Genomic DNA, 21,394 nt, shown 5'->3' with positions numbered 1-21,394 from the left:
CAGGTGGTGGCCGCTGTCCTCAGTCGCCCTCACACAGTATAATGACCCTATGGAAACTATATTCTTTTCAATCTTCCATACGATAAAGATGGCTTCCCCCTTCCTACCACTGCTAACTGACGCATCTCTCTCTTACTTCCATCCCTCCTCCCATCTCTATACCTCCCTTCCCACCAATTCTCCATCTTCGTTTAACCCCCTACCCATCCCCGGCGCCACCTCTGGCACACACCCACTCTTTCCCTCAACCTCACCAACTGTCATCGGTGCACTCAACGCTACCTTTGCTCTTCCCTTCGTCCCACGATCACCAATTACATTTTTATCTTCCCCATTCGCTCTTCCCTGTCGCAACATCACTAAGTCCTCCCGTGTCCCGCACCTCGTCTGACAGCCATGAGGGCGCCGCCCCTCCTCACCCCTTTTTACCCAGCAGCAGTGGGACGCCTCCCCCTTACCACAAGCCATGGTATATATGAAGGAACTCGACTGGAACTTTGCTTGGCTTTATGCAAAACAACTAATAGATACAACATCCCGCCCGCCAAATTCATCCCGACGGAAGTCACTAATTACTCATGTAAATGATGGTGAAACTTCCAAGCTGAGTGAAAATTCCTGGACACACAGCTCTGGTAATTACAGGTCGAGGAGGGGGAGAGTGAGATGGAGAGAAGAGACGGAGGGAGGAAGAAGGAGGGAGGGAAGAGGGGGATGGAGAGGGAAGCGAAACAAGTCTTCTCAAACCTGGCTTAATTATTTTCTCAAGAACTTGGAGCAGATAGGTGCGATAGAACAGACACACCTGGATGACGAAGAAGGCCCCCACCCACTTGTGGCCTCCCTCCCTCAGCCTCTTCGTCTGCTTTTCGCGACGACCCACGACCAACTCCCAAGGCTCGTGGCCTCCTGGTTACCCCTCACAGCCAACGACCCGGTTCAGATACCCAGAGAGAGAGAGAGAGAGAGAGAGAGAGAGAGAGAGAGAGAGAGAGAGAGAGAGAGAGAGAGAGAGAGAGAGATGTGATTTACCCGTTGAAGTCATCCATCGGGTTCACACGACGTCGGACACCCCCTCCCCTCCAACTCTGCGTCCTCGTAATGAGGTTCCTACATCACTCACTGTATACACTCTCTCACGTCTTCACAACGTCTACGAGAGCACGTCACTGATTTACTCAGATGGACGTGGCTTTAAAATTCGTCAACAAAGAATCCTATACGAACGAGAGGAACCTTCCCCAGAGAGAGCACACAGCATTCAGCGTCTGGAGGACTTTTCCCCCACACATACGACTCGCATTTGTTGCCACTTTTCGCGTCTTGCTCCTCAGAGTTTGTGGGTTCATTTGCATACCCGAGGACGAAACAACATTTTGTGTAAATTCACGAGTGAAGTGGCGGGTTGCAGCCCTGTCAGATTACAACAGGCAGTCATGATGGCTGCGGCTGCCTCCCCTGGTTCGCTCGGTAGCGGACGTGATGGTTGCTGACCTGTTTCTCTCCCAGACGGTGCCTGATGGGCCGCTCCGCCTCCCTCGTATATGGACCTGATGTCCACTATTTAACCACCTGACGCCCGCACGAACAATCCGGTGTAAAACCACTGTTATCAATGATTCCTAAGGACAGTATTGGGTTCCTTGCCTGATCGCCGAAGAAAAACATAACACGGCTTCGTCATCCATACCGTACCCCGGATTCGTCATCCATAACATTTCTAATAAACCAGAGTGTTCTTTTAGGCTATTACCGTTCTTTTAAATAATTCAAATTATATTTTACTATTTTCCTGAGCTAAAACGTGAGAAATAGTCATCTTTGATTCAGCATAATATAAGATTTAAGTTATCTTATCTTGATATTCTTAATATTAAGAAAGATTACTCTCAGCTGACCTCGACAGTGTCTGGCCATATCTGCTCCCGCTACAAGTTCAGGCAAAACTCTCTACCCTAAAATTCCGAAGCGGAGGCTTATCAAATCTCGCTGGACGACGGGTCACACAAACTGCGACACTTCTCCAAGGGTGACTAAGTCAGTGGTGCTTCCCTGACAGCTGCAAGTACAGGGTGGAACTTACCAGGCACTTAACAGTTAAGTGTCGTAAAGTGCAAGGTAATGATCATGACATTAAATTGCAGCTTACTTTACAAGTTGGAATAATCTCAACTTACAAGTTTCTAAAGTGATTAAACCAAGTACACTGCCACACGTGTAGAAAAGTGTTTATTTACGTCAGCAGTATATGATTATTTGTTAGTTATCAGTCTACCATGGGTCGTACACATAAATAAGAGTGTATATGCTCTTAAGACTATAATTCCATAAATAGCTCTTTAAAGATCTCTCGACTTGTGTTTAAGACTTGACACTGATGGGTTTTCATGACCTAGTGGCAGTTAACATATCGAAGACCTATGTATTATCATCACTACCACCTATGTATTATCATCACTACCACCTACACCATCATCATCACTACCAATACATCGAGATCCTATCTATCATCATCACTACCACTTACACCATCATCATTACTATCAATGCCACTTCCATCACCACACCACCGCACTGGCATCACCCATCCACCACCAGAATCACTCAACTTAACGCCAAAGAGGCCAGAGTCAACCCTGAACCCAATACTTTTCCCAAATTACTTTCTGAAATTCTAGATGGAAGAACTTTTAAGACTTCTTGCGACAAGTTCATTAAAAAAGTTCATCCTCTGAGCTTTTTTCCTTTTTTTTTCGGCTTCGTGTTTATTGAAGCTTTGAACGTGTGACCTCAACAGGGATGTCTCGCTATTGAGGAAGAAACTTTAAATTGCTCTATTTCAATTACTTTGGAGTCATCGAATGTGTAATGTCTGGTGAGCGGCATATAACTCCAAGCTATTGGCATATATATATATATATATATATATATATATATATATATATATATATATATATATATATATATATATATATATATATATATATATATATACTTTTTTATAACTGCTAAACGAGGTTATGTACGAGGCATTAATGTGGGTCAACTCATGTCATGATTTAGCATTTTGAGGGTCGTAGTTATCGTGAGGTGCGAAAGAGGTAAGCAGGAGGTAAAGGAAGGATTCGATAAGTGCATATGAGAGGAAATAGGAAGAGGAAATGGGATGACTAATAGAGATGGTAATAGGTGTCCTAGAGACTCTGATGGGAGATGAGGGAGAAGGAAGAGTGAGTAATAAGGACAGAAATTGGTGGCGAGGAGATACAGTTAGAGCGCTGGGGAAAGGAAAAGGTCACAAATAGGGATGGAAATAGGTATCCAAAGGCTCGGAGAGGCAAATAGGAGGAAAGAAAAAGTGAGTAACAGGGATGAAAACAGGTGACGGGAGATATGGTCGTAGGAGACGATAGACAAACTCAACACAGGGACGACAAGGGGTATATAATTCTGACTGGGTGGTTGGACGATACGAGGGAGCCACCTGGCATATGCCAAGCCTCCGGCATTAAAGGTCTGAGAGCGAGGCAAAGGGAGGAGGAGGAGGAGGAGGAGCAGGAGGAGGAGGAGGAGGTGGAGGAACAGCAGCAGCAGCAGCAGCAGCAGGAGGAGGAGCTACTTGCTTTCGACGCTGGGACGTCTGGTTCATCAGTGAAGTTTGTGTTGTATGAAATAAATTAGAATAGTTTGGGTGGGGGAGGCAAACTCGTGTGTTGGGTATTACTTGGGAGAAGTGCAGACCATGAGTCTGTGTTCTTTCGCGGTGAGGTAAAATAGAGGATCATACCATATATATATATATATATATTCGTGTGTGCACATAAGTGTGTATTTGCGTATCTTGATGTGTTTATGTATGATTATACTCGCTTACCTATGTGTTTATACGTGTGTGTTTGTGTGTGTGTGAGTGTGTGTGTGTGTGTAGGTCTGAATGCGTGTTCGTGTGACTCTCTCTCTCTCTCTCTCTCTCCTCTCACCACCTGGACACAGGTTTCACAATGAGCTTGAGATCCCACAGGAATTCTCTACGTTGCATCGAGCGTTTGAGAAAACTGAACCCACACTCTTACGAGAAAGAGCCGATCCAATTAAACAATCTTGTACTGTGGAAAAAAAAAGAGAAAGACAAGTTAAGGACCGGTGTGTTGATATAGCAATTTCCTCAATGGCTCGTTAGGTTCCAGACGAAGAAAACCCGATATTTAAGCGACCGAGGTAATCCTATAAAAAGAAAAAAAAAAAAGAAGTCCTTTACCACCCTGGGAGAAAAACTGTCATTAGTGCTGTTAATTCCAGGACACACACACGCGGCCTCAGAGCTCCACCACAAGGTCCTCGTCTTGTGCAAGAAAGGCTACGGAGGGGGGGGGGGGAGGTTAGAGGAGGAGGAGGAGGAAAAAGGAAAAAAAATTATTCTCCTTTCGCCTCATAAAATCACCTTCAATGATGGTTTTTTATTCAGCGTCCAGGTCATCAGACGCCTTAATATCGCCCCCCCCCCCCCCGAAAAACGAAGGGACATGAGAGGATGATTTCGAGACACCTTCGCCACACTCGGGGCGACGGCGGGGGCGCGCGGGCGGGCGTGACACGTGTGGCACGTGGCACCGAGGGGCCTCCGAGACACGCCCCTGTAATGGCCTTTGGCGCCGCCAAAGGGGATTTAAATTAAACCCTTCAATTTCTCTTTTTGTTTTCGGATGCCGCCATGCCACTCTACCGGACTGTGGCATCCCCTACCAAAGAGTCTTTTAAGTAAACTTTCAATTGGTTTCGGCAGCGGACGGGAGAAGGGGTCGCTACATGATCTCGCCCTCGAAATACAATTTTTCATGGTGTCTCAAGAGACATATAGCGCCTCTCTCTCTCTCTCTCTCTCTCTCTCTCTCTCTCTCTCTCTCTCTCTCTCTCTCTCTCTCTCTATTTTCTGGCCTCGTGGGAGCCGTCATATACCATACCCCACCGTCAGTTTCCACCGTACGTGTCAACCAAAGCTGCATACACACACACACACACACACACACACACACACACACACACACACACACACCTGCTTAGATAAACAAAAAAAAAAGAGCATTCCCTCAGCGACGCTGGTGTGTGGCGTTCTTGAAGTGAGGGAGACACAACACTGCCTTATGACTGGGTAAACCTACGAGTCGTCCTTGGCTTCGACGCGGGAGCCACCCGCGCTGTGGCACAGTTACCGCCTGGGATGTGCCATGGTTTACGCCCGCCGTGGCCCGCGCGCCCTCCCACCCACCGTCCTAAAGGAATATACGAACGCTGTCATCAAAGTCGTCGTCTTGGCTACACCACCGTAGTCTGAGGCTTCTCAAAGCTCGTGTTGCTTCCAAAAGGAGTTCCGTGTGGCGCTCGCACAGTGGGGGTCGTTGGCCGGGGTGTTGCTAGCGTGTTGTGAGTGTGTGTGTGTGTGTGTGTGTGTGTGTGTGTGTGTGTGTGTGTCCTCCTAACCTTGACGCCAGCGCCCCCTTTCCCCTGAGAATCTTTATATGGTGGTCTTGTGTAACTGGCTGCTGGCGTGTCAATAGTGAGGCTGTGATGGATAGCAATGGTCGGGTACGGAGGTATGGAAGTTGTGTGTGTGTGTGTGTGTGTGTGTGTGGAGAGAGAGAAAGAGAGAGAGAGAGGCATTCTAATAACGAAGCTCACTCACCAATCCTAAGGAGAGGTGGGGCTGGTGGCATTGCCTGTAACCCCGGTCTCTGGGGAGGGAGGGAGGGAAGGAAGGAAGGAAGCCAAGGGAATCTTGAGAGCACATTAATAGTCAGAAGGGCGCGCGCGCGAAGTGTGTGACAGCGAGGTGGTGGTGGAGGGGATAATATACCACGCCTTAATGATTTCCCAATATCATGGGAATATAAGCCAGTTGCCCGAATTATCTGCTCTTTCCATCCGCCTGGTGACTCATCCCACACACACACACACACACACACACACAGAAAACTCGTAAGCGCTGTCATGGACGTATTGGGAAGACGTCAGGGTAATAAGGCATTTGCCAAATCATTCGTCATTCAGCTAATTTAGCTGATGGATGTTGGTGGCGAGGGCGTGGGGCCATTCTACCTCGCCTCTCGGAGGAGGAGGAGGAGGAGGAGGGGAAGACTGGACGTAAAAAAAAAGGAGGCACACACACACACACACACACACACACACACACACAGACACAGACACACAATATCTATTCACAGTGACGATCGGCCGGTCATTAAGTCACGGATCAGCGAAGCCATTTCTCAAGTCGAACATCATGAAAACCATCGTGAACCGACCGCTAGCCTCCGGTGCGTTACAGCCGCCACCACAACCACTACCACACAACTCTCGCCACCACAACAACCACAGCCTTAGGACATTCCACCCGACATCTCTCCCTCCGCGATCACTCACAAGCCAACCACTGCATAAAATGGGTCACCGGCCTGACCCTCACTAGTGGCACTATTCAGTTCTTACCTGCCCCACTACAGGTAGATTCTCCTACCATAGAGTACCATGGTCACCTGTTGGCCCTTATACCACCTCGAAACCTACCTATCCTCCCCCACCACCACGTCACCCTACCCAACACCCAACCACCACCACCGCCACAGCACCCACCAACCCACCGCCCCCCTATCGTTGCAGCCCTAACCCACCGTCATCGTCTCAAACCCACCTCCTCCGTTACGATGAACCCACCACCCATAACACACCAGTCCACCAACTCTTTCGACTCAACCCACCACCATCGCATACCATTCTATCACACCCTTCCACACAGCACAAACACCACAGCACACCTTTCTGACGCCCCCCTTACACAACCCACCACCATCGCATGCCACACTCCGCCAACGTCCCATAACCCTTTTGTTCCTCAATTGTTTACGTGAGGGGGAGTGTACAGGTGTGCCTCTCTCTCTCTCTCTCTCTCTCTCTCTCTCTCTCTCTCTCTCTCTCTCTCTCTCTCAGGGCGCGCCACATCCCCTTCCTCCGTCAGTTCCATGGTCTGAGACGCGGACTATTCCTGGGGGCGCCGTGCACAGCTCTTATTTATGTTCATAACGGGCAGGCAAGCAGGTAGGGGGGGTCGCCGCGCACAGCGCCCTCCTCTCTCCCTTATACCTCCCTCACACACCTCCCTCCCTCCTCCCCAACCCTCACACACCTCCCTCCCTCCACAAGACTCACCCGGAGGTGCATGGGGCTGGGTGGATGACAATGTTATATGCCTTGTTTGCTCTCCTCTAAGCACATTTACCAGTCTGCTGCATCTCTCTCTCTCTCTCTCTCTCTCTCTCTCTCTCTCTCTCTCTCTCTCTCTCTCTCTCTGTGCGTACGTTCTCTGTGTCTGTGGGCTGGTCTATCTCTCTGTCTGTGCCATGGTTACGTACACGCCGTTTTGCCAGTCTGGGTGGGTGTACGTGTGCGTGTGTGTGAGTGCGCACGAGTTGGTAGCCTGATAGAAGAAGCACACACACACACACACACACAGAAGCCAAAGCATACACGAACGGCTGATATGAAGAAGTATCTCTCTCTCTCTCTCTCTCTCTCTCTCTCTCTCTCTCTCTCTCTCTCTCTCTCTCTCTCAACCATCTGGGAATAAAACACCGCGGCAACCCTTAACCAACCCAAACCAGCGGATGATATATGCAAATGAGCCAGGTAGTGTGTGTGTGTGTTAAGAGGGCTAATTACTCCGATGGCTCTGGCTCGCTGAGGTAACGATGGGCCCGGGATGTCATTAGATATGCTAATGGCCTTGATAATTGCATGAGTGAGGTGCTATGTGTGGCGATAAGGAGAGGGAGGGAGGGAGAAGATGGTGAGGGAAGGCATGGGAGGTAAATGGCGACATAGATTCTGTCGGTGTGAGGCGGGCAATATATTATTGACGCCACCCAGGAGCGCCGCCACCTCCGACCGAGAGAGAGAGAGAGAGAGAGAGAGAGAGAGAGAGAGAGAGAGAGAGAGAGAGAGAGAGAGAGGAGAAAAAAAGAAAATGGAAAATTGAAATACCGAGTTTTGAGGTCACTCTACGCCAGGATGGATCATGCTGTTGCTAGGGTGTTTTCTTGTCCCACTAAACGACCCCCAGGATCGAACCACACCAGCAGCCAGGGTGCTTCCCTGACCCCAGGATCGAACCACACCAGCAGCCAGGGTGCTTCCCTGACCCCAGGAACGAACCACACCAGCAGCCAGGGTGCTTCCCCGACCCCAGGATCGAACCACACCAGCAACCAGGGTGCTTCCCTGACCCCAGGATCGAACCACTTCAGCAGCCAGGGTGCTTCCCCGACCCCAGGATCGAACCACACCAGCAACCAGGGTGCTTCCCTGACCCCAGGCACGAACCAACACAGTCACAAACAAACAGACTTCTGGACAAGAAAGAGTAACAGTGTGTGTGTGTGTGTGTGTGTGTGTGTGTGTGTGTGTGTGTGTGTGTGCATACTGAGCACGTCAGTAAAAATACACACACACACACACACACTCACACACCCTCTCCAAGCCCTCTGTGTCTGTCACCTTTAACTTCATGTGACTCGACTCGGGTCATTCACAGAGTCATTGACCCAAAATATCGACTTGATCTTATGAAGTGTCTGGGTTCGAATCCCTCTAACACCATTTTTCCAAACACTCGTACGTTGTGACGATGCTCACTCATTACCATCAGTCGACGAGATATGATGAAGGGGGAATTAACATATTTTTTTTCCACGAAGATTTATTCGTGTTAGATTTAGATACGTGGGAGTAAAGGGGCGGATTTATCACACTTGAAAGGACAGATTAAACAAAAAGAAAAAAAATAGACCAGAAAAATGTTGATTTCCTTACGTCATAAGAAGTATAAAACTCACGAGTCTTTTCCCAGGGGAAGACCTGGGGTGTTTCTGCTTCCTCGATCTTTAAGATTTAAGGTTATTCTGTACCTCGATCTTTAAGATTTAAGGTTATTTTGTTCCTCGATCTTTAAGATTTAAGGTTACTCTGTTTCTCGATCTTTAAGATCTAAGGTGTTTCTGCTTCCTCGATCTTTAACATTTAAGATTATTCTGTACCTCGATCTTTAAGATTTAAGTTTATTCTCTTCCTCGATCTTTAAGATTTAAGTTTATTCTCTTCCTCGATCTTTAAGATTTAAGTTTATTCTCTTCCTCGATCTTTAAGATTTAAGTTTATTCTCTTCCTCGATCTTTAAGATTTAAGTTTATTCTCTTCCTCGATCTTTAAGATTTAAGTTTATTCTCTTCCTCGATCTTTAAGATTTAAGTTTATTCTCTTCCTCGATCTTTAAGATTTAAGTTTATTCTCTTCCTCGATCTTTAAGATCGTCGTGTGTCCGGACCATGTATTGCGGAAGGGGTTTGAGGGGCGGGGGGGCCCTCTAGACACGTCATGAGCCCGGCTGAACCGGTGGTTCTCAGGGGCCCCCTGGAAACGCCAAGGGTCTGGCCTTCGAAGGCAGAGGTAACTCAATAGTTCGAGCGTCGCGTCCCATGTATTGGATTATTTCCTTGTTTTATAGAAAAAAAAAAGTAAATTCCACAAATTGACAGTGAAAGAGATACAGGCCAGGCAAGAGGAAGGTGACGGGGTGGACGTGAAGAGAACTCCTACTGCCATCACAACCAGTGGTGGTCCTGCCATCACAACCAGTGGTGGCCCTGCCATCACAACCAGTGGTGGCCCTGCCATCACAACCAGTGGTGGCCCTGCCATCACAACCAGTGGTGGCCCTGCCATCACAACCAGTGGTGGCCCTGCCATCACAACCAGTGGTGGTCCTGCCATCACAACCAGTGGTGGCCCTGCCATCACAACCAGTGGTGGTCCTGCCATCACAACCAGTGGTGGCCCTGCCATCACAACCAGTGGTGGCCCTGCCATCACAACCAGTGGTGGCCCTGCCATCACAACCAGTTGTAGTCCTGCCAACATCAGCATTGCACGACTTTCGCCACTACCAGTGAATGGCTACACGACCCTCTCATTAATCACTACATACATAAATGACCAATTTCACATCTAGGAGCAGAAATACGAGAGTTTTGATTCCCCTTCAAAGCGAGAACTGACGAAGCAAGTGGGAGTAACTTGATTTTGAGAATCCTTTTAGGATGCGCCTGCGGGAGGAGGAGGAGGAGGAGGAGGACGAGGAAGAAGAAGGAGGAGGAGGAGGAGGAGGAGGACGAGGAAGGAGAAGGAGGAGGAGGAGGAGGAGGAGGAGGTGGACGAGGAAGGAGAAGGAGGAGGAGGTAATTGGGACGATCTGGGACAGGCTCCCAAGGAACAGTCCCTAGGAATCCCTCATTGCAACTCAGGATCTATTTAGGATAATTAGAGAAAGTGATTATCACGCGAGGTTAATGACTTTGAAATTAATTCATACAGCATCCAATAATCCTTTCATGATAGAAAATACGGCTCCATTAAAATTAGAATATAATCCTTGAAAAATAATTCGAAATTCATTCTAAATATAGACAAAAAAAAAAATAATTCATGCCGATTTGTGGAATATAATTCCAATACATCTGTGCCTTTAATCCATGATAATCACGACCCGATGTGACTGAATCGTAATTATTTTTCCGAAATTATTCCAATCATTCCATCAAGAATGATCGATTATCTAAATTATCAATTATTTGAATTATCGATTATATGATCTTTTTTTTCCGAAATTTTTTTTCCGAAATTATCCCAATCTTTCCATCAAGAATGATCGATTATCTAAATTATCAATTATTGAATTATCGATTATATAATCCTTTTTTTTCCGATTTTTTTTCCGAAATTATCCCAATCTTTCCATCAAGAATGATCGATTATCTACATTATCAATTATTTGAATCATCGATTATATAATTCTTTTCTTTTATTATAAATGTACTAAAATCCCTTCCAGGGATGAGACTCCTTTATTATCATCGGATGATCTAAAACCCTGGACTCATTTCGCACTGACGAGTGTCATAGGACCGAGTGAGAAGTCTGAAATGTAGCAGACGTATGGATCAAGTGTCATATGACGTGACAGATTACATGGAACGAAACGTATTTATCACTATTTACCAGTGCCATATGACGGAATTCCTCCTCCCTTTTTTTTTTTCCAACGTAAGAAATGTATGAATCAGTGTCATATGATATGACAGAATCTATTTTCAAATGTAAGACAATCTATCGACGAAAATAACGAAGTTTCTATTAAGACTTCAGTCTATTGCCTTTGGGAAATATATATATATATATATATATATATATATATATATATATATATATATATATATATATACGGCAAAACCTCCTTCACAATTCCAGAAATGCCAACAGGTCTCTTGGCAAAACCCATTTGAGATCCAGAAAAAAAAAGAAAATCAATCGAAAACCCAAATCAAATTCCTATAATTGTATGACAGAAGTGGAAGTGTTTGAAGACTTCCTTAAGGTTTACCACAGATGCCATCTCTATATACTAGTCGCTCTTAAAACCTCCGTGAGGATCCTTATTGTACATACCAGGACGACCTTTCAGAAGTGTGAAGGAAGGACAGGATCCGCTACGATATTTGACCCTCCCTCCTCCGGTACGATATTTGATCCTCCCTCCTCCGGTACGATATTTGACCCTCCCTCCTCCGGTACGATATTTGACCCTCCCTCCCTCAAGTAAGAATTAAGAGCCCCCGACAACAGACGTTGAAAACTATAAAGTAAATGCCAAAACTAAACCACGAATCTCTGGAACGAAACCACGACTCTTTAGAACGAAACCATGACCTCCCAGAACCAAACCACGACTCTTTAGAACCAAACCACGACTCTTTAGAACCAAACCACGACTCCTTAGAACCAAACCACGACTCTCCAGAACCAAACCACGACTCTTTAGAACCAAACCACGACTCTCCAGAACCAAACCACGACTCTTTAGAACCAAACCACGACTCTCCACAACCAAACCACGACTCTTTAGAACCAAACCACGACTCTCCAGAACCAAACCACGACTCTCTAGAACCAAACCACGACTCTTTAGAACCAAAACACAACTCCCTAGAACCAAACCACGACTCTCCAGAACCAAACCACGACTCCCTAGAACCAAACCACGACTCTCCAGAACCAAACCACGACTCTTTAGAACCAAACCATGACTCCCCAGAACCAAACCACGACTCCCTAGAACCAAACCACGACTCCCTAGAACCAAACCACGACTCTTCAGAAACAAACTACGACTCTCCAGAACCAAACCACGACTCTCCAGAACCAAACCACGACTCCCTAGAACCAAACCACGACTCCCTAGAACCAAACCACGACTCCCTAGAACCAAACCACGACTCTTCAGAAACAAACTACGACTCTCCAGAACCAAACCACGACTCCACTAGAATGCCACCACCACCAAACCCACTTAATAACGAACCATTTCAACCGACCCACATCCGTCATCCCTAAAAAGACAAGGAGGAGACAGAGAGAGAGAGAGAGAGAGAGAGAGAGAGAGAGAGAGAGAGAGAGAGAGAGAGAGAGAGAGAGCCCTCTCAACAACGTCTTTCATCCAGTCTCTTGAAGCGAGAGAGAGAGAGAGATGAAGCGCGAGTACTCCCTCCGTAACGAGTGATCGTTCAATGGGGAAAATTTAACCCTTGTGTCTTCTTCTCTTTCCACAGAGAGACACGAAAAAGACGCTCGCGGGGGTTTCAAGGCACGTCACCACTGTACAGAAATGACCTCCCGGATGTGGCTAAATGTCTCCAGTCTTGGCAAGGATGGAGGGTCTCATCGGACGCCCTGTCCTCCCCCTCTTATGGCATGTTGATGTGAGACAGAAACCTGGGCTGTGTAGACAGCTGGAGGGTGCTCTGTCTATCTCTCTGTCTGTCTGTCTATCTATCTATACCTCCTCAGAGACCGCAGAGGGTGCTCTGTCTATCCCTCTGTCTGTCTGTCTGTCTATCTATACCTCCTCAGAGACCGGAGAGGGTGCTCTGTCTATCTCTCTGTCTGTTTGTCTGTCTATCTATACCTCCTCAGTGGACTTGGACTGCTTCCTGAGAGCTGTGGGAGCCAGACAAGAAGGGGATTCCTCGGTCGGGGAGATAAAGGTCTGTTCCAAGAGAAGGAACAGAGAAGGGGGCCAAGTGAGGATATTCCCTCAAAGGCCCCAGTCCTCTGTTCTTAACGCTACCTTACTAACGCGGGAAATGGCGAATAGTATGAAAGAAAGAAAAGAATATGAATATATATATACATATATATATATATATATATATATATATATATATATATATATATATATATATATATATATATATATATATATATATCATGTGGCTTCTATAACATAACCTTATTTCGACCTTTATCCCGAAGGATTTGGCTGAACCCTTGACCTTACCCCAGCGGTGGCCGTGGCGTAGCGAAGGACCCCCACCTCCAGGCGCTGTGGCCGTGGCCCAGTTTAATGTCACGACCCGTGTGTGTGTGTGTGTGTGTGTGTGTGTGTGTGTGTGTGTGTGTGTGTGTGGAGCCCTTCCTTAATAACCCAAGTCGTCCGTACGGGAAGCCTTTCCACAGACGCGTCCTCAGGACAGACCAGCTCGTCTTCCTCGTACGTCTGTGGTGCGAGAGGAGGGAAGGAGGGAGGGAGGTGGCTGTGGCCCTGGCTCTCTCGTCGACGAACAGAGCCTAACAGATGGCCCAGGTTATGTACGCCACAGAGCCACGAGGACTGGAGGACGTGTTCTTAGCCTGGGAGTTCATGAAGAACACCACTCGTGTATACCCACTAACTCGTGGGTTCGAATCCACAGAGGGGGGAAAAAAAACCCACACTTTCCTGTAGAGAGACGTGAGGTTGAGCCGCTCAAACAGTTTATCCGCAGATAGTGTTATGATAACTTGGCTATTTCGGTCGCTCCCCCCGGCACGCAGACATAAACAATTTCACCTCTATAGACTAACATGTGATATATTGATCTCGCCTTATATTTTTTTGTGGGTCTAAACAGTATGGGTGAGGGGGAGGAGTGAGGGAGGAGGGGGGGAAAGGAGGATTCTAGACCCCGTTGCTAGGCTGCTCGACCTTCTCCGGCGCTTCTCGGATACATTGGTTCGAAACTAAAAACCCCTATTCGAAGTGGTGAGACCTTCTCGGCGTCTCAAAAGACCGAACGAGACGCGTAGGGTGGGGGGAAATATTTACAATCCACAGCAAGAGAAGGAGTTTACAGGGGTGGAGGGAGGAGGGGAGATTGGGGGGATCTATTTACATCGTGAGCATCTCCGCCCCCACTCCACTCCACTACCCCATGGGCACCCGCAGGTCGCGGGGGTTTGTTGGGCGCGACAATCGCTGAGTCTTTCATCAGCGACGCGTCTTCGCCCGGGGTTGTGACGGATCGGACCTAGCAACGCTGGTCCGCTCCCGTTCCCACAGCTGAACACCCCCTCCAGCACCAGCTGAGACAGCAGGTGGCTAACCGGAAACCATTTTCTTTCGGTACGTGGACCCCTGTGTTACTTTCCCTGGTGAACGAAGTACCCCCCCTCCGTCTACACTGCTTCAGTCCAGCTCGAACTGCCCGTGGTCGAACCAAGACTGCCATAACCCGCCACGCTCCTCAAGCTATCCGATGATAAGCCCGAACCTTTTGTTCGAACCGGTTCGAACCGGCGTCCAACGAGCGGCTTCTGGTGGACGCATCCGGTACGCAAATCAGGGACGTTTTGCTTGAGGGATATGCGCAATATACATGACGCAAAACACGAAGCAAACTTAGGGTTCTGACGTTCCTCCTTCCGTATACGAACGTAGACGATCGACATGAAGGGCGTTCATGAGCTTCCAGGTCACAAGAGGAACTTCGAACCTGCACTTGGGCGGACCGAAGCCAACACCCAGTCCTCCCACCACAGATGAAACGGGGGGAGGGTGATATATGGGGGACGGTACGCAATGTATCCGTCACCCGAGCATGAATTCCAGTCTGTCTCTGGGCGAACGGCGGAAACACCTCTAGATTGACTAAACACAGCAGCTCGTTCTCGCCCTCATCGAATCCCTTCTCGAAGGGAAGTCGAGCGTTAAATCTGCTGATTAAAAATAAACAGCTAGCGAGGCGGATGCAGATTGTGCGTGTGTGTGTGTGTGTGTGTGTGTGTGTGTGTTAAGGTGGAGGTGAGGTGGGTGACGGTCGTGGTGGGTAACAGGAGGAGGGATGGGTGATGGGTGAGACGAGTGGTGGGTGTCGTGGGATGATGAGGGTTGGGTGAAAAATATACGTTTTGGCTGAGAAGAAAGAAATTGAGGTGGGCAACGCAAGGGGTCGAGGAGGAGGAGGAGGAGGAGGAGGAGGGAAGCGATGGAAAGATGTAGTTAATCAAGATGGTGTTTGTGAAGAAGAGAGATGGAGGGGAGAGAGAGAGAGAGAGAGGGAAAGAGATGGAGGGGAGAGAGATGGAGGGGAGAGATGGAAGAAAGAAATGGAAGAGAGAGGCACAGGTGAAGGTCAGGTGAGAGCTTCATTGGTGGAACGGGAGTCAGGTGAGGCAAACACAAGTGGGACGGGAGGCAGGTGAGGCAAACACTAGTGGGACGGGAGTCATGTGAAGCAAACACTGGTGGAAGTGGAGTCAGGTGAAGGCCATCTAGGTGGCACGAATTAGCGGCTCACCTGGAGAGACCCTAAAATGGCAGAGCTAAGAGAGAAGGAGGATGAATAGATGGAGAGACCAGTGACATTCTGAGACAGAGAGAGAGAGGAGAGCAGTATATGTAGATGGAGTACGAGGCGACTTCCTGAGATAGATGGATGGAGAATCAGAGTAGCTAGATGGAGTCCTGAGTGATATCCTAAGATTTAGACAGAGGGACAGGACAACCACTACATGGAGATGGAGTAAATGGTGATGTTCTTTGAGAGATAGAAGGAGAACGTTTATATCAAGATGGAGTGCTTAACATCATGAAACAGATTGAGGGAAAATCAGTATATCTAGATAACGTGCTGTTATACGCCTTGAGACATATAGAGAAAGATTCAATACATCTAGATGGATTACCAGGAAGGACGTAGAGTAAGGGGGAGGTAGATGGATGTGAAGGAGACGCTCCGAGAGAAGAATGGATGGAGGAAGAGGGAGAAAAGATACAGAGGAGCAAGCCATGATGAATGATGGTAATGATGGGAAAAGGAAGGAATGTATAAATCTGCCTCATGAACTGTTTACAAACGCGAGAGTAATTTGTTATCTGGGTGAAGAGGGCGTTGCTGTGCCTGCCAGAGCCCCTCCCGCTCTCATAAACTCTCAGTTGAGATGACACACACACACACATACACACACACACACACACACACACACACACACAGACACACACACAGATACAGATACACTTGCACATACACAGAAGAGATGGGGTCCTACGAGTGTAACACTCCCTCCCCGTACAGTAGAAACAGCCAGTTTCACACACGGCCTTTGACAATCAATGTAGGCAAATGCTTGCAGCATAACGAAGACAGAACACAGTGAACTCAAGCCCTCGACACAGACATCATTTCACCAGCAGCAGGAGCAGGATATAAGCTTCGAGGAGTCTGCGTGCTCACGAAAGGGACTTGAGAGTAAACATCGCCCCAGAAACCTCTCTCACGGGAGACTCACCTTTGGAAGAGTAGTTAGGGGGAATAAAGCACAAACTGTCAAGCTAATAAGTAACTGAATACCATCGAGGGAAATCCTTCTGTAAGTTTTTGGTATCCTACTTACTTACGGCCAATACGCTACGTTACCATACTTGAAAAAAAAAAGGCACGAAGAGCTAAGAGAGATGGCCCAAACGAAGGCAGCAAAAGATGATGCTAAAATTAAGAAAACTTTGGTACAAGGAAAGTTCTGAGACTTTAGACTTGTCCCCTTCCCCCCCGGAAGAGAGATGAGTGAGGAGGTGACCCGGTCACAACTTTTAAAAGTTGTTAAACCAGTTCGATAAAGTCAATAGTGGACGGTTCTTCGAAAGATGTATGGAAATAACAACCGGAAGACATAACAACAGAAATGTCAGAACAGACGTAGAGAAATATTTTTACAGTATAACAGTCGCTGGTGAATGGTATAACTCGTGTGATGATATAAATGAGGAGAGCATATGGAAGTTCATAACGTTGTATGACGGTACAGTGGGAAAGGTAGTACCACACCTGACAGGGGTAAAAGACAGTCTACCACACCTGACAGGACAGGTAAACACAGGCGCAGTGAGAGAATTACCCTACCACACCTGTGAGGGACAGGTACGCACAGGTACAGTGAGAGAGATCCCTACCCCACCTGAGAAGGACAGGTTCACACAGGTACAGTGAGAAAGGACCTCTACCACACCTGTGAGGGACAGGTACACACAGGTACAGTGAGAAAGGACCTCTACCACACCTGTGAGGGACAGGTATACACAGGTAAAGTGAAAGAGATCCCTACCACATCTGTGAGGGGCAGGTACACACAGGTACAGTGAGATATGTCCCCTTCCACACCTGAGAGGGGCAGGTACATACAGGTACAGTGAGATATGTCCCCTTCCACATCTGAGAAGGACAGGTACACACAGTTACAGTGAGATACGTCCCCTTCCACATCTGAGAGGGACAGGTACACACAGGTACAATGAGAAAGATACCTACCACATCTGAGAAGGACAGGTACACACAGGTACAGTGAGAGATGTCCCCTTGCACATCTGAGAGGGGCAGGTACACACAGGTACAGTGAGATATGTTACCTACCACATCTGAGAGGGACAGGTACACACAGGTACAGTGAGAGAGGCCCCTTATCACACCTGTGAGGGAAATGTATACATGGGGAACCAGAAAACAGGTGCAGTACTCACCTGAAGTTGGAGCAAGGGTGGATGATCCAGTGCCCTGCCGCTTTCTGTCTGATGCGCTCCTTCATGAGCGCCTTCTTGGATCCGAAGAGCTTCATGGCTAATCTGTTGTCGGTGGGTTGGAAGAGCGCCTGGAGTTGGTTCTTTAGGAAGGAAGGCTTAGGTTCGACCCCGGGCGGCGCCCCAGCTGCCCCGACACATAGCTGCCCGGGTCCCAGCTCTTCCTTGGGTGTCCCGTACAGAGACACATCATCGCCCCCGAAGTGCACTTTGCTCACATCGCGGTAATTCATCTCGGGGGAGATGTAGTCGTTCACAAAGGCTGTCTCATCCTCGACGGCGGTGACCAGTGAGTCGGTGCATGTGGTCGTCTCAACGGAGATCTTGATGTCGTCTTTGAGCGTGGCGGAGCGCGGGGAACGGACCTCCTCCTCCGAGCCGGTCAGCGGGCCCGTGACAGCCACACGCCCGTTGGCCAGCCGAAGACTAGGCAAGCGCTGGGTGCGGCGCCCCCCGCTCCCTCCTCCGTTGTTGCACGAGCCGTCCCTCGGCGCCCCGCCCGTCTCATTGGCCCCTCCTCCGTTGGCCACGGGCGCCGAAGCTCCACCTCCTGACGGGGTTGACCCCGCCCCGCTCCCCGTCACTCCTCTCGACCTGATGACTGCGCTGCCCGTGCTGCTGCTGCTGCTGCCGCCACCCGTCCCGCCTCCGGGCCCGCCCACTGTACCGCCCCCAACGCCGCCCCCAGCTGTACCGGAGCCGCTGCCGGACAGAGATCCTGACCCGAGGTCGGCATCGCGGTAGTCGCCCAACTCTCGCTCGCTGTCCCTGTGAGGGAAGGAAGGGTTGTGTGTGTCAGTTATCGTCCACAACTGGATCATTACGAGCCAAGACCTGGACTGCCTACCTCTACGCCACTATACCTAAGGTAAATCACCTGTATAACATAGCATAAGACAGGCTTAACTTAGCAGTAACATAGCATAAGACAGGCTTAACTTAGCAGTAACATAACCTAGCATAAGACAGGCTTAACTTAGCAGTAACATAGCATAAGACAGGCTTAACTTAGCAGTAACATAACCTAGCATAAGACATGTTTAGCTTAGCAGAGACATAACATACCATAAGTCATGTTTAACTTAGCAGAAACATAACATAGCATAAAAACGAGTCACCTAGAAGTTAGAAACACAGCATAAAACAAACCTATATATATATATATATATATATAAAACCTTGAATATAGAAATATTGCTATAGTGACATAGATAAACACTCACTTCTGAACCTAGAAAAATGAGAATCATGTGTTAACTGATCCTGTTCAGAACACACACACACACACACACACACGCACACACACACACACACACACACACGCACACACACACACACACACTTAAATAGGGGACAAAAAAAACAGAATCATACACAGTCTATCGTAAAACCCAATTACAACTTTTACTGTTGCAGCGTTGCAAAGGTCAAGGTGGATGTATTAAGCCTCGCCCTGTTTTCTAACATTCTCTTTCCCGTTTTCATGCTACGTATGTGGGTTATTTCTTTTTTTTTCCATAGAGGAGACTCGTGTTCGTTTTATTCTACCTGTGGTGTTGGTCCAAGTGGATGTGGGACGAGTGGAGTGGAAGATCCGGGGTCGTGTACCGTCTGTGGCGCTCATCGTGCACAAAAGGACACGACGGGACCCTGAATTAGTCTATCCTTTAAATGGTGTTTGCTTTTTTTTTTCCCTTCACCGGATCATCTCTCTCTCTCTCTCTCTCTCTCTCTCTCTCTCTCTCTCTGCCTTTTTGGTATCCTTTTCTTCAACAAATTCTAAGGCGACTACATCTCATTTTCTTTCTCGGTTTGTTTTAAGGCTAGACTAACATTCTCGCTTGGACCATGGGATGTATGTATCTTTGTACCTCTGTGTAACCGTCTCAGTCTGTCTGTCTGTCTGTCTGTCTAACTCTCTGTCTGTCTGTCTGTCAGTCTGTTTGTAGGTCTGTCTGTAGGTCTGTAGGTCTGTCTGTAGGTCTGTCTGTCTCTCTGTCTCTCTGTCTGTCTGTCTCTCGTCTACAGACCATCACGTTGTGATCTGAGACAAGAGTCGATATCCCACCGATTTCTCTCACGTCCTGTGGCCTTGCGTGGTGATGATTTACGACCCTTGGATACTCCTCTCCTCCTCCTCCTCCTCATCCAATGCCCTATTTGTCGTGTCACCTTTATCGACTCCTTGAATAAGGTGTGTTTTTTTTGGTATCAGCGGTGGTGTAGGGAGGAGGTCAGAACGTGTGTGTGTGTGTAGGAGTTTCACCCACCCTCTCAGTGGTTTGTGGCGCCGTAGGTACTGGGTGCCACTGAAAAGGGGGTCTATGGCTATCAAGGTCGTCATTGTGGCACTATACATGACACTCCATAACGTAGGTGAGACATCTTGGTGCTCCAGGACGCCACAGATGGGTGAACTGTTTTTTTCAAAATAGCCAATGGCCATTTTTCCGGATATACATGGCACTCGAGAAAAGGCAACAGCACTCAGTTGCAATGGCAGTGCTGATGAATGGTACTCGAAGCTTTCGCTGGATCTCCAGGTCAATACTGGAACCCAAAGAAAGACCCTGGAATCTTAAAAGGACAATAGACACTCGAGGAAGCCTCTTGTGTTCTTGGATGTGTATACCATCATGCCGGGCCTACAGCTTGTTTCAGAAGGGTCACTTGCCAATGTAGAAGGCTTGCATTACTGTAAGACCCTGGCACCGTGGATGGCCCCGGATCAGTGGAGGACTCTGGCACTGCAGGTGGACTACATCACTGTAGGAAACTAGCACTGCGGGGGATTGCTGTGTGTGTGTGTGTGTGTGTGTGTGTGTGTGCTCGCGCGTACACATCACTGTATAGGAGGTCACTGGCGAGCCAGGCAGGGGGGGTCACCGACACAATGAAGATCACACCAACGCCTTAGAAAGAAATGGGCCATTGCCATCGGAAAGAGGGCGCTGGCTGGCGTCTCGGGAGGAGGAGAATGGCGTTCGTTCGGTTGGGCAGGGGCGTTCGCGAGAGACTTTCGCGCCACCCCGGGGGAACCCCAGCACTGCTCAGCGCCCACAGGGGGGGAATCCAAGGGGAGTAATTAGTACGGCAGGAAAGAGCCACCACTGGCGTCCTAGATCAAGGGTGATCTAGATGGCGTCCTAGATCAAGGGTGATCTAGATGGCGTCCTAGATCAAGGGTGATCTAGATGATCTAGATACTGACCACAATCACTAATGACAGAAATCTAGGTTTGATGAAGTTAGACTAATGACAGAAATCTAGATTTGATGAAGTTAGACTAATGACAGAAATCTAGATTTGATGAAGTTAGACTAATGACAGAAATCTAGATTTGATGAAGTTAGATTAATGACAGAAATCTAGATTTGATTAGAAGTTAGATTAATGACAGAAATCTA

At 48.1% G+C, this 21,394-nt stretch overlaps 1 protein-coding gene across 24 annotated transcripts in view; it reads right to left on the bottom strand.

Annotated features, from left to right (window-relative positions):
* Positions 1-21,394, bottom strand: part of Ih (hyperpolarization activated cyclic nucleotide gated potassium channel Ih) — a 543,812-nt gene that overhangs the window by 175,786 nt on the left and 346,632 nt on the right. For all 24 annotated transcript variants that reach the window (XM_071692384.1, XM_071692376.1, XM_071692377.1 and 21 more), the window contains one exon: positions 17,930-18,754. In XM_071692384.1, coding sequence (XP_071548485.1) covers positions 17,930-18,754 — 825 coding nt within the window. The remainder of the gene's footprint in view (positions 1-17,929; positions 18,755-21,394) is intronic.

This window comes from Panulirus ornatus, chromosome 53 (assembly GCF_036320965.1).
Source record: "Panulirus ornatus isolate Po-2019 chromosome 53, ASM3632096v1, whole genome shotgun sequence".
NCBI classification, from domain to species: domain Eukaryota; kingdom Metazoa; phylum Arthropoda; class Malacostraca; order Decapoda; family Palinuridae; genus Panulirus; species Panulirus ornatus.
The sequence above is the reverse complement of the archived record's forward strand: the minus strand, read 5'-3'. Positions and strand labels throughout refer to the sequence as shown.